General features: G+C 57.7%; 1 protein-coding gene across 5 annotated transcripts in view; it reads left to right on the forward strand.

The window, feature by feature from the left end:
- AGRN (agrin) overlaps positions 1 to 12,586 on the forward strand; it is a 90,400-nt gene that overhangs the window by 16,071 nt on the left and 61,743 nt on the right. For 3 of the 5 annotated variants that reach the window (XM_048326528.1, XM_048326524.1, XM_048326525.1), the window contains exon 3: positions 11,276 to 11,296. The exons of the other annotated variants lie outside the window; for them this stretch is intronic. In XM_048326528.1, coding sequence (XP_048182485.1) covers positions 11,276 to 11,296 — 21 coding nt within the window. The remainder of the gene's footprint in view (positions 1 to 11,275; positions 11,297 to 12,586) is intronic. 5 annotated transcript variants of the gene reach the window in all.

The raw sequence follows: 12,586 nt of genomic DNA on the forward strand, positions 1-12,586 counted from the left end.
GGATTCCAGAGGGGAAAGCAGCAGGATTCCAGAGGGGAAAGCAGCAGGATTGCAGAGGGGAAAGCAGCGGGATTCCAGGGGGGAAAGCAGGAGGATTCCTCGAGGCACTGGCTGTGGGATGTGGATACGGGATGTGGATACGGGATGTAGATATAGGATGAGGATATGGGATGTGGATATAGGATGTGGATATGGGATGTGGATATAGGATGTGGATATGGGATGTAGATATAGGATGAGGATATGGGATGTGGATATAGGATGAGGATATGGGATGTGGATATAGGATGAGGATATGGGATGTGGATATGGGATGTGGATACGGGATGAGCACTGGGGATGCTCCCGGGGAGCAGCGAGGCAGCTCCGGCAGCGCTGTCCCTCCTTCCCTGGCAGAGCAGAGCCGGGCACATTCCTGGGCCCTGACTTCAAAGGCTGTTGCTGGATAACAGAGCCCGGCAGCCCTGGCAACCCTGGCACGGCCCTTGGCAGCAGCTGCTGCCGCTGTTCCGGCCTCGGCCAGCCCCCGGTGTCCCTTCGGCCTCAGATTTTGGGGGCAGGAGCTTTTCCCTGTTTTTCCTCGATCCTCACTGCCCCTTTGGCCTCAGATTTTTGGGACAGGAGCTTTTCCCTGTTTTTCCTCGATCCTCACTGCCCCTTTGGCCTCAGATTTTAGGGACAGGAGCTTTTCCCTGTTTTTCCCTCGATCCTCACTGTCCCTTCGGCCTCAGATTTTAGGGACAGGAGCTTTTCCCTGTTTTTCCTCGATCCTCACTGCCCCTTTGGCCTCAGATTTTTGGGACAGGAGCTTTTCCCTGGTTTTCCTCAATCCTCACTGCCCCTTTGGCCTCAGATTTTTGGGACAGGAGCTTTTCCCTGTTTTTCCTCGATCCTCACTGCCCCTTTGGCCTCAGATTTTTGGGACAGGAGCTTTTCTCTGTTTTTCCTCGATCCTCACTGCCCCTTCGGCCTCAGATTTTAGGGACAGGAGCTTTTCCTTGGTTTTCCTCGATCCTCACTGCCCCTTTGGCCTCAGATTTTAGGGACAGGAGCTTTTCCCTGTTTTTCCTCGATCCTCACTGTCCCTTCGGCCTCAGATTTTAGGGACAGGAGCTTTTCCCTGTTTTTCTCGATCCTCACTGCCCCTTTGGCCTCAGATTTTTGGGACAGGAGCTTTTCCCTGGTTTTCCTCAATCCTCACTGCCCCTTTGGCCTCAGATTTTTGGGACAGGAGCTTTTCCCTGTTTTTTATCGATCCTCACTGCCCCTTTGGCCTCAGATTTTAGGGACAGGAGCTTTTCCCTGTTTTTTCTCGATCCTCACTGCCCCTTTGGCCTCAGATTTTTGGGACAGGAGCTTTTCTCTGTTTTTCCTCGATCCTCACTGCCCCTTCGGCCTCAGATTTTAGGGACAGGAGCTTTTCCTTGGTTTTCCTCGATCCTCACTGCCCCTTTGGCCTCAGATTTTAGGGACAGGAGCTTTTCCCTGTTTTTCCTCGATCCTCACTGTCCCTTCGGCCTCAGATTTTAGGGACAGGAGCTTTTCCCTGTTTTTTCCTCGATCCTCACTGCCCCTTTGGCCTCAGATTTTTGGGACAGGAGCTTTTCCCTGGTTTTCCTCAATCCTCACTGCCCCTTTGGCCTCAGATTTTTGGGACAGGAGCTTTTCCCTGTTTTTTCTCGATCCTCACTGCCCCTTTGGCCTCAGATTTTTGGGACAGGAGCTTTTCCCTGGTTTTCCTCGATCCTCACTGCCCCTTCGGCCTCAGATTTTTGGGACAGGAGCTTTTCCCTGTTTTTCCTCGATCCTCACTGCCCCTTTGGCCTCAGATTTTAGGGACAGGAGCTTTTCCCTGTTTTTTCTCGATCCTCACTGCCCCTTTGGCCTCAGATTTTTGGGACAGGAGCTTTTCTCTGTTTTTCCTCGATCCTCACTGCCCCCTTCGGCCTCAGATTTTAGGGACAGGAGCTTTTCCTTGGTTTTCCTCGATCCTCACTGCCCCTTTGGCCTCAGATTTTAGGGACAGGAGCTTTTCCCTGTTTTTCCTCGATCCTCACTGTCCCTTCGGCCTCAGATTTTAGGGACAGGAGCTTTTCCCTGTTTTTCCTCGATCCTCACTGCCCCTTTGGCCTCAGATTTTTGGGGACAGGAGCTTTTCCCTGTTTTTCCTCGATCCTCACTGCCCCTTTGGCCTCAGATTTTAGGGGCAGGAGCTTTTCCCTGTTTTTCCTTGATCCTCACTGCCCCTTTGGCCACAGATTTTTGGGACAGGAGCTTTTCCCTGGTTTTCCTCGATCCTCACTGCCCCTTTGGCCTCAGATTTTTGGGACAGGAGCTTTTCCCTGGTTTTTCTCGATCCTCACTGCCCCTTTGGCCTCAGATTTTTGGGACAGGAGCTTTTCCCTGTTTTTCCTCGATCCTCACTGCCCCTTTGGCCTCAGATTTTAGGGACAGGAGCTTTTCCCTGCTTTTCCTGGACCCTCACTCCCCCATCAGCTTTTTTAAGGACAGGAGCCTCTCCCTGGCTCTGTCAGGTCCTCGTTGTCCTTCCCACAGGGAATTTTGGGTTGTGGTAGAGGGGAAAAGGGGCTGGGCTGTAGGGAACAGGCCTTGGGGGGGCTGTGGGGTTTTTGGGGTGAATTCCTCGGGGGGCTGCAGCTTTTTTGGGGTGAATATCTGGAAGGCTGCAGCTTCTTGGGGTTACCCTCTGCTCTGGGGGACTGCAGATTTTTTGGGGGTGAATCGCAGCTTTTTGGGGTGAGGGTCCAGCTCCTCCCCAGGCCCTTTTCCCAGCAGGATTTTCCCTGGTCTGATCCAGCCTTTTTCCCTGTGTTTTTTTTTTTCCATGTGCTGCCCCGTCCCCCGTGGATCGTTCCTTAGGTAAGAACGTCGTTCCTCTCCTCTTTTGGGGCCGGCCCCACAAGGATGCTTTTGTGGGATTCCCAGCTCCGAGGGCGTGTGTGGGAGGAGGATTCCTTGGATCTTGGATCTGCCTGTTCCTGGCAGGTGGCAGCAGGGCATGGAAGGCGCAGAAAGAGCTCGTCCCTTTTGTCCCCTGCTGTGAGAAAAAAACCCCCTCTGTCCTGGTTAGGGTGTGGATAAAAATTCCCTGGCAAAAGCGGGATGTGCCCGAATCCCAGGGATCGTGAGGGTGGAGATTGGGATACCTGGAATGTTTTAAAGCAGGAGTGTTTGAACAGTGCTGCTGCCACCCGCACCGGGCATCCCTTGGGGATGGATCAGACTCTGTTCGGCTTTAGAGCTTCTTTTTGGGGAAAAAAGAATTCAAATTTGGCCTCCTCAGCCTCCCGTGAGGATCGTTAATTCTCCCTGATCCTGCTGATCCTGGAAAAGATGCCAGCTCCTCTTGCCGACCCTCCTGCAGGCAGGAATGGTGCTGATCCTTCCTGATCCTGCAGAAGTTTTGCAGGAGAGGGACAAGGAAGGGAAATTCCAGGAGCTGCAGGATTCTGGAGCAAGACAGGGAGATCCTGCTGCTGGGCACTGCCAGCCTTTTCCTCTGTGCCGCTTGCAGCCGTTTTTAACGGGCTTTATTTGGGATTTTTCCATGTTTTCCCCCCAAAACCCCGGAGTGGGCAGCTCCGAGTCCTTCCTGGAACCTCCCAGCCATGCTGGACCCTGTGGCTGACCCCAAATCCATTCCCACCTCCTGCTTTTCCATGGCTTTCGTGCCAGGCACTCTCCCAGCTGCTTCCTCATCATTCCCTTAAAAAGGCCCTGATCCCTCTGGGAGTTTCATATCCCAGGATCTGCCCCTTGGATTTTGCTGTTCGGGATGGACCTGGGAAGGGCTGGGAAGCTCCCCTGGATCCCAGCCCTGCTCCAGAAGATCCTGTGGCAGCAGGAGCTGTAGGGGGGGGGGGTGGGAGACGTGCTCCCACCTCGATGGATGAGGGAGGAATTGCCCTGGGAACGCATCCTCGCCCTGTGTTCCGTGTTTTCCTTGGATTCCCTCCGTAAGCCCCGGCCTCGGCGCTGCCTGCAGTTGGTCCTGGCTTGGACAGGGCAAGAGGAAACGGCCTCGAGCTGGTGCCAGGCTGGACAGCAGCAGGAATTGCTCCATGGGAAAGGTTGTGGAACTTCGGAATGCGCTGCCCAGGGAGGTTTGGAATCCCCGTCCCTGGAGGCGGCCAAGGAATGCCTGGACGTGGAAGCGCTCTGGGGATGGGGCAGAGCTTGGACTCGATGGGCTGGGAGGGATTTCCCAGCCTGAATGATTCTGGGATTCCTTGTGGAAGTGGGAATGTCCGGGGTGGGAGTTTGGGGTTGGATTCGAGGATCTTTGTGGGTCGCTTTTAGCCCAGGATATTTCCCATCCCATCCCATCCCATCCCTCTGAGCCTGCTCTGAAGCCCTTGTTCCTTTTCCAAGAAGGGAAAAAAAGACTTTCCTGCTGCTGGAAAGGGAAGTGTGAGCTTCCCTCCCAGCATCCCCTGGTAATTCCCTCCTGGAAAACAAACCCCACGTGGCTTTGGGATTTATGGAGCCTGCTCCAAATCCTCGGGATCACTTGGTCAAGGGGAGGACATTGGGAGAGCTTTGCCCAAGGTTGTGACACTTGATTAACTCCAGGAGTTCCGTGGGAAACCTGAGCCTGTCCCAGCAGCCTCTGGAGAGCTGGGAAGCGGCTGGGAAGCAGAGGAAAGCTGGGAACAGCTCCCAGAAAAGGGTTTGGTGGCCTTGGTGGCATTTTAAGAGCGCTAAAAGCAGCTCAAACTTTCGTTTTTTTACTGTTTTCCTGATGCTTTGTGATGGTTCCCTTAAGTTATTCCTTAGGTTATTCCTTAGGTTATTCCTGAGTTATTCCTCCCATGTCACAGATGCTCCAGGGAAACACAGTTTTGGCCTTTTAATGACAATTTGGAGGGATTTAGGAATATGTTCCTAAATCCAGGGCCATCTGTCCTAAACTTCCCAGGCCAGGGTTCCTCTCTTCCTGGGAATTTTAATGGGATGCGATGGGTCAGTGTTAGGAAGGGGCCAGGCAGGGAATGGGCCAAGCCTTTTATGGAATCATGGAATCCTTAGGGTTGGAAAGACCCCTGGGATCACAGAACCCGTGCAGGTTGGAAAAGACCTTTCCAATCACGGAACCATGGAATGATTTAAGGCTGGAAAAGCCCTCCTGGATCATGGAATCCAACCCTTAACCCAGCACTGCCGTGGTCGCCACCGAGCCACGCCCCAAGTGCCACCTCCGCGGGATTTTGGGACACCTCCAGGGATGGAGACTCCACCAATTCCCAGGGCAGGATTCCCTGTGAATCCCACACTTCTCCAAGGCCATGCTGCTCCAGGGATTAGCTTTGCCTGGATGCTCTCCCCCCAGCGCTTCCCAGTATTCCCAGTGTGCCAAGGACCATGGCCACCAGCACTGGGCATCCTGGAAGGGACCCTGGATGGTTTATTGGGATTTCTCCTGCTGGGATATCCCAGACCTCACTCCCAGGCTCAGGGAAGATGGGATGTGAAACAGAAATAGCTGGGGAAGAGGGATTTTGGGAATCCCACCCCAAATTCCGCTGAGGAAGAGGACGAGGGGCTGCAGTCCTGGATCAGAGCAGGATCCCATTATCCTGCCATGGGAATGCTGAACGGGTTGGAGGAGGCAGAGCTGCGGGATCGGTGCTGGAATCAGGAGGGAATGGGATGAGCAGGCTGCTGATGGAGAGGGATGAGGGATGTCATTCCAGGGTCTCCATGGAACAATTGACAGGGAATTTTCTCCGGAGTTAAGTCCCGGGAAGGAAGGCAGCTGCCCTACATGGGACTCCGGCAACGGCAATTCTCCGAAGGGAAAGGGAAATGAATTTTAATGGGATCTTGAAAGACTTTAAATTTTCATGTCCCCGTCAATTATTCAGGAAAAGCGGAAAAGCGACTTAAAAGCGGCGTAAAGAGCAGAGGAGAAGGAGAGGCCGCGTGGATTCCTGCAGGGGATTTGCCTTTCGCTCCAGTGCAGGGAAACTGGGACACCGGACACGGGAGTTTAGGGCTGAGGAAGCATGCTGCACTGGCATTCCAGGATGGGCACTGGGATTGGGATTGAGAAAACAGGAGAGTGGGAGCAGGAAAAAGCAGGAGAGTGGATAAAAAACCAGCGAAGCAGGCGCGTGGATAAAGGCCTGGCAAAGCAGGAGCAGGGACAAAGCAGGGCACCCTCAGGAGAGCCCTCCGGCCGTGCCCCCCTGCCCGCGGCGGCCACCGCGGCTCCTCCCCGCTGCTCCCGGGCTCGGGGGGCTCCTGGGGGGCTGCCCAGCGTCCTGCCCGTGGCACAGCTTTTCCTCGGCCAAGGCTGGCTCCCGTCCCGCTCCGTGCCCGCTGTCCCCCCGCTGTCCCCATCTGTGCGCGGGGCTGCGTCGCTGTCCCCGGCCGGCTGCTCCGGCCTCGCCGCCCTGCGCGGGTGCCCCAGCGCTGCTCGGGGGGCTCGGCAGCACAAACGGGGCTTTGATTCCCGCTGCCGGGAGCTGCCAGGCCTGGCTCCCTTCCCAGGAAACAGCGCCGGGCTCCAACAGAAGCGGCCTTTGTGTGAGCGCCGGGGCTGCGCTGGGGACAGGGGACACCGCTGGGAATGGGGGGACACCGCCCCACTGGGGACAGGGGACACCGCCCTGATGGGAATGGGGGACACCGCCCCACTGGGAATGGGGGACAGCGCTGGGAATGGGGGACACCGCCCTGATGGGAATGGGGGACACCGCCCCACTGGGAATGGGGGACAGCGCTGGGAATGGGGGACACCGCCCTGATGGGAATGGGGGACACCGCCCTGATGGGAACGGGGGACACAGCCCCGCTGGGAACGGGGGACACAGCCCCGCTGGGAACGGGGAGCCCCGCTGGGGACAGGGGACACCGCCCTGATGGGAACGGGGGACACAGCCCCACTGGGAATGGGGACAGAGCCCCGCTGGGAGCGGGGAGCCCCGCTGGGAACGGGGGACACCGCCCCGCTGGTGGCACTTGAGGAGCCCGGGAGATCCGCGCATCGCCACTGCGCCGTTCTCACCAAAAATAAAGCGGGTGCAGCTCCTCCTCTGACCCCAGCCCGGCGTTGTGCCCGGCAAAGGCGCCTTTGTCCCCAGGGCTGCGGGAGGAAACGGGGCCAGAGCGGCCGGGGTTGTGCCCCAGCCGGGATCGGGGTTGTCCCGGTGTCGGGAATGGCGCTCGGGACACGGATGTTGCTCAGGGAGGTGCCGAAGTGATGGCACCACAAAGGGCTGGTGCGGCTTTGTGTCCTCACAGCTCGGTCCTGTCCCTGAGGGATGCGTGGAGTGAGATTCTGGTGGGATTTAGGATCCGGGGAGCTGCTTCCTGGGATTTGCTGTCTGTAATCACCTCCCTTGGAGCCCTCAGTGGGCCTGGGGATGGCTCAGCCTGCCGGGATCCAGCACCGGGGGGACAGCAGGATGGCTCTGCTTCCCTCTGCTCCCCGAGGAGGGATCAAATCCAGCGCTGGTGGGGTGCAGGGAGGAAAATCGTGGAGAGGTTTGTGCCATAAATTGGGAATTCTGCGGTGGTTTTCTGTGGAGAAGTGGGAATTCAGCACGAGAACCAAGAGATGATTTAGGGAAGAGGTGGAAAATCGCCCCTGGTGTGGGGAACTCGTGCAGCACAGGAAAATCTTGGCTCTGGATGCCACAGGGCCTTGGAAAGGTCTTGGATCTCATCCAGTCCCTGCAGAAATTGTGAAACCTGCCTTGCTTTGGGTCTCCCTGCTCCGAGCCTGTTCCCTGCAAGGATCTGCCAGCTCTGATCTCTTGGATTTGTCCGCTCCAGCCCTGCAATCCATGGAAAACCGCTCCGCAGGTGGAGCACGGGGATGGCTGGGGTGGGGAAGCCTGGAGCTGCTGCCACGTCCCCGACCAGCCCCGGGCTGTGGGGCAGGAGCTCCCGGAGTGCCCCGTGCCCGTTTTCCCCCTCTGGAAGCCGGGAGGGTGCAGGGCACGTAACTGTGAGCCCATTTCACGAATCATTTGGCCGCGATGAGGCAGGAAAGTGGGATTTAGGCGGAGTTTTTCCAGCTTAATCTGCCGGGATGGGATCAGATCCCTCAGCCCCCGCTGAACAAACTTTCCCTGCCGCCAATCCCAAACGTTTGTGCAGCTCAAACTCTGCCCTGAGGAGTTTTTTTTTCCCTTGTCCCGGACCCACGGCAGCTCCTTCCGAGTGTTTTTGGTGGTGGCAGAGAGGGGAAACCTCAAATCCTCGCGAAGCAATTACCGCTAATGAGACACTTCCTACACATCTGGTTCCAATCCTGGCGGCATTTCGGGGACTTTCGGAGCTTGGGAAGGGAGGAAGGTGGAGGAATCCCGGCCTCTTCCTCTCCCTCCTTCCCGGCGTGGCTCTGGGGATGCTCCCATCCCAATCCCAATCCCAAAATCGCGGCTCTGCGGGGAGGCGGGCTCGCAGGACGCTGATGCGCTGCCAGTTGATTGATCTGTGTCTGAGAGCGGGTGTAACGTGCTTAATTAGTGTGTAATTAACAACAGCGCGGCCCCAGACTCCCGAAAATTCCTGAATTCATTGCCGAGCGCCAGGAAAAGGGAGGAATTCGCGGGCTGCGTTTGCGGAGGGATTTCAGTATGAAGTTGCTGGGAGCTGCTTGTGGCTATCCCGACTTTTCCCAGCCCCTGGACACTCCCAGGTGAGGAACACCCACCCCAATCCCATTCCCTGGAAGGCAGCAGCTTCCCTTCCGAAGGAAAACCGGGAAAGGGGCTCTCTGCCCTGCCCATGATTGCTCTGAAGCCACTTCCCAGAGCCTCCTTTCCAGGCCGGGGATCTCCAGGCAGGGTTTTCCCAAGGAACAACGTGCCTGGCTGAGCTTTGCCCCGTGCTTTGGCAGGGAAGTGGCCCGGGAGAAACGCTGGGAGTGACTCAGGAGCCGCCTCCGGGGGGTGGCCACACGTGGCTTCCCAGCAGTGCCACTTGTCCCAGACACCCCGAGTGACTCAAAGGCACATCCTGGGTGCCTCGGGAGGGAAGGGAAGGGAAGAGCAGGGAAGGGCAGCTTTGTTCCGGCACCATCCTCCTGCCCTGCCTCGCTTCCCAGGAATATTCCCTGCTCCGAGCGTGGAAGCGTTCCACAGGCGAGTGCCTGACCTTGGAACGGAGCCTCCCGCTCTCCTTTCGGGTTTTGTTTTATTTAATCCCGAGTAAAACAAACTTCTCTGCCTCTCCTTGATGTTCTCAGCGGCCTCGCGGAGCCGCAGCTCCGTGAAGGGGAAAATCAAAGCCCCGGGAATTCTGCTGGAGTTGAAGGGAGGGTCAGGCTCGGGGGTGGCTCGGCTCAATTGCACTTTTGTTCTGAAAATCAGAGGGGAACGTCTGGGCCCTGCTGGGCTGGGGGGGCTCCGAGAGACAGGGATGAACGGGAATTGTGTGGGATGGGGCTGGAATGTCCATCCGGAGCTGTGGGGGGATGTGGCTGAGCACAGGAGAGGTCTGGAGTCACCCCCGGCTTGTGGCTCTGTGGGGTCAAGTGTCCAGTCTGGCTGGGAGGGTCTCCTGAGGGACAGGGAGCCATGGGATGGATGGGAATTGTGTGGGAAGGGGCTGGGATGTCCATCCGGAGCTGTGGGTGGATGTGGCCGAGCACAGGAACGGTCTGGAGTCCCTGTGCGTGACCCCTGGCTTGTGGCTCCTCAGGGCCAAGTGTCCAGTCTGGCTGTGGGGGCATCCCAGGGCCCTTCTGGGATCGTGTCCCGCAGCCCTAAATCAGCGCCAGCAGAAAGGAAGAGAGAGGGGAAAAAAACAGCTGGAAAATATCCCAGAGCAGCCCAGGTTATTTTGGGATTTTGGATTTATAAAAAGAGGAAGGAAAACAGAAGCGAGAGCCGAGCCCCCGTGGCCTGGGGCAGGTGGAATATTTGTGGCCGGCTCGGAGTTCCAGCTCTGCCTCCCTCAGCTCCGGCCCCTCTAAATTCAAATTATGGGGATGGTGCTGCCTCCATCCGTGCTGCTGTCACCTGGCAGAGGAGGTGGCACCTCTGGCCCATCCCTCCATCCTTCCATCCCTCTACCCTTCCCTCCCTCCCTCCATCCCTCCCTCCATCCATCCACACCCCTGGGGCTCTGTGAATACAAGAGAGGGGCCAGGGGTTGGATTCCCCCCGTGGGACGGGGACCCCGCTTCCACAGGCAGCATTCCATGCTGGTCGCGGGAGTTCCCCGATTCCCTGGATGGACAATCCAGGCTCCTCAGGGCTGTTGAAATGCTCAGCTGCCAACCCTGGCTCTGCTCTCTCGTCACCTCTGCCGAGACCTCGTTTCATCCCCTGTTCCACTTCCCTCAGCCCCAAAAGTGCTTCCAGCCCTCTCCTTCAGAGGGGAGGGATCAGGCTGGGATGGGAGAGGGAAACATTTGAAGCCGTGACAGCTGCAGGTTTAGCTCCTGACTGTGGTTTGCTTTCAGAAATTCATCCCTTTGCCCAGAAAATCCGTGGAATTTAATGGTTAATGGGAGTTCTGCACCTGGGATATTCCCCAGCAGCTCCTCGAGTGCCAGCTCCTCGTGGATCAGATCCAGCGTGGTCAGGGTGGTCAGGAGTCACTGCTGGGACGCTCCTGGTGGGATTTGTGCTGTGCTTGGCGCGGTTTTGGTGTCCCGGAGCTCTTTCCCCCTCGTTTTGCTGAGCAGGATTTGTGTGTGGGATCATCGGGATCAGCAGGATCCGGCTGTTTCCCGGCTGCCGGCGGATTTGGGAGCTCCTTGTGCCACTCAGACGTGTTCAAATCCATGTGCTTGGAGGGTGGGGATGGGAATGGTGTCCTGAAGTGAGGGCTAACAGGGGGAAGAGCTGGGGTTTTCTGGGTGAGTTCTGGGGTTTTCTGGGTGAGCTCTGGGGTTTTCTGGGTGTTGCAGCTGAAGGCGGCAGTGCCAGTCCTGCTGTCCCTCTGCCCCTGGTCCTTCCCAGCTGGATCTGGACCACGTGGATGTCCCCAGGGCACAGCTTGGCCTTGGATTCCCTTCCAGGGCCTGCTGCACGTGGGGAAAAGAACCCAGGTCTGTTCCCTGGGAGTTCCTTTTCGCCTGTGAGATTTGGATCGCTGGGAAGAGGGAGAAAGAATTCCTCGATCCTGCCTGGATGTGGGGCAGGATCCAGCCTGGAAAGGGCTGGGAGAGACACCTGGAAGCACCTCAGGTGGTGGAGGGGGCTTGGGGAGGCGGAAAGCTTGGGGGCCGCTCCTGTTTTCCTGCTTCTAACTGATTTCTTCTCTCCTTTTTCTCCTCCCCTGCTTTCTAAAGAACATAGGAAGCTTCTCGCCGGTAAGTGGTGGGGGTGTCACACCAAAAAAAAAAAAACAACCCCAAATTCCCATTTTCTCCATCCACTGGCTTAGTCCCTGTCATCCCCATCCCTCGGGATGTGCTGGAGCAATAGGAGCCTCCCGAGGTGTGCAGCACCCCTGGCCCCTCGGGGCTGTGCTCACACCTCCGAGCCACTATTGCTGTTAGATCACAGTTTGGGGAGCTCCCGGCTCTTCCCTCCTTCCCTCTTTGGGTTTGTCCCCGGTTTGTCCCTGGTTTGTGGTGGTGGCACCGATCCCCCGGAGCGCTGGGGGTGTGGAACTGTGATCTAAGGACTCCTCACGTAGCGCTTGCCTCATCTTCCTCTCCATCCTCAGCCTCTCACCTTCATCTGCGGCCTGGGGAGGGCGGGCGGAGCTCTCGGAGCTCGAACTGGGGCAAACTGGGAGGACTGGGCTGCCGAGCTGGCCTGGGAGGGGGGGGGGAGGGTGGTTTGGAAGGAGGGAATTCCTGTCCTCGTCCTGGCTGAGCTGGGGAGCTCCAGGTGTGGGGCAAACGGAGCAATTCCTTGGGAATCTCCCAGGAAAAGCGAGGGAGGTGTGGCAGGACCAGCGGGGATGGGCTGGAGCTGGAGGAGGGTGGGCTCACACCGCGTACGAGGAAGAAATTCTTACAATGAGGGTGGCAAAACGCTGGCACAGGGTGCCCAGAGGAGCTGCCCCATCCCTGGAAGGGTCCAAGGCCAGGCTGGACGGGGCTCGGTTGCCAGAGGAGCCGAGGAGAAGAGATTGAGCCAGGAGTGCCCCAGATTCGGGCTTGGAGCTGCTCCTCTTCCCACTTTTCTGCTCACCCCAGGACCTTTAGGACCGCTGCTGACCCCAAAGCAGCTTTTTGGGGTGGTGTGGGGTGGGGCAAAGCTGTGCCAGCTCAGCTGCCCTCGGGTGCCAAAGGAGCCGGGGAGAAGGGATTGAACCAGGAGTGCCCCAGATTCGGGGTTGGGGCTGTTCCTCTCCCCACTCTCGAGCTCCTGTGCTCACCCCAAGACTTTCAGGTTTGCTCCTGACCCCACAGCAGCTTCTGGGGTGATTTGAGGTGGGACAGAGCTGTGCCAGCCCAGCTGCCCTTGGGCTGGGCATTGTGCTGGCAGTGCCAAGCCCCTGGAGCCGGGGAGAAGGGATTGAACCAGGACTGCCCCAGATTTGGGTTCGGGGCTGTTCCTCTTCCCACTCTTGAGCTCCTGTGCTCACTCCAGGACCTTTAGGATCGCTGCCGACCCCACAGCAGCTTTTTGGGGTGGAACAGAGCTGT

Source organism: Corvus hawaiiensis, chromosome 22 (genome assembly GCF_020740725.1).
Source record: "Corvus hawaiiensis isolate bCorHaw1 chromosome 22, bCorHaw1.pri.cur, whole genome shotgun sequence".
Classification (NCBI taxonomy): Eukaryota; Metazoa; Chordata; class Aves; order Passeriformes; family Corvidae; genus Corvus; species Corvus hawaiiensis.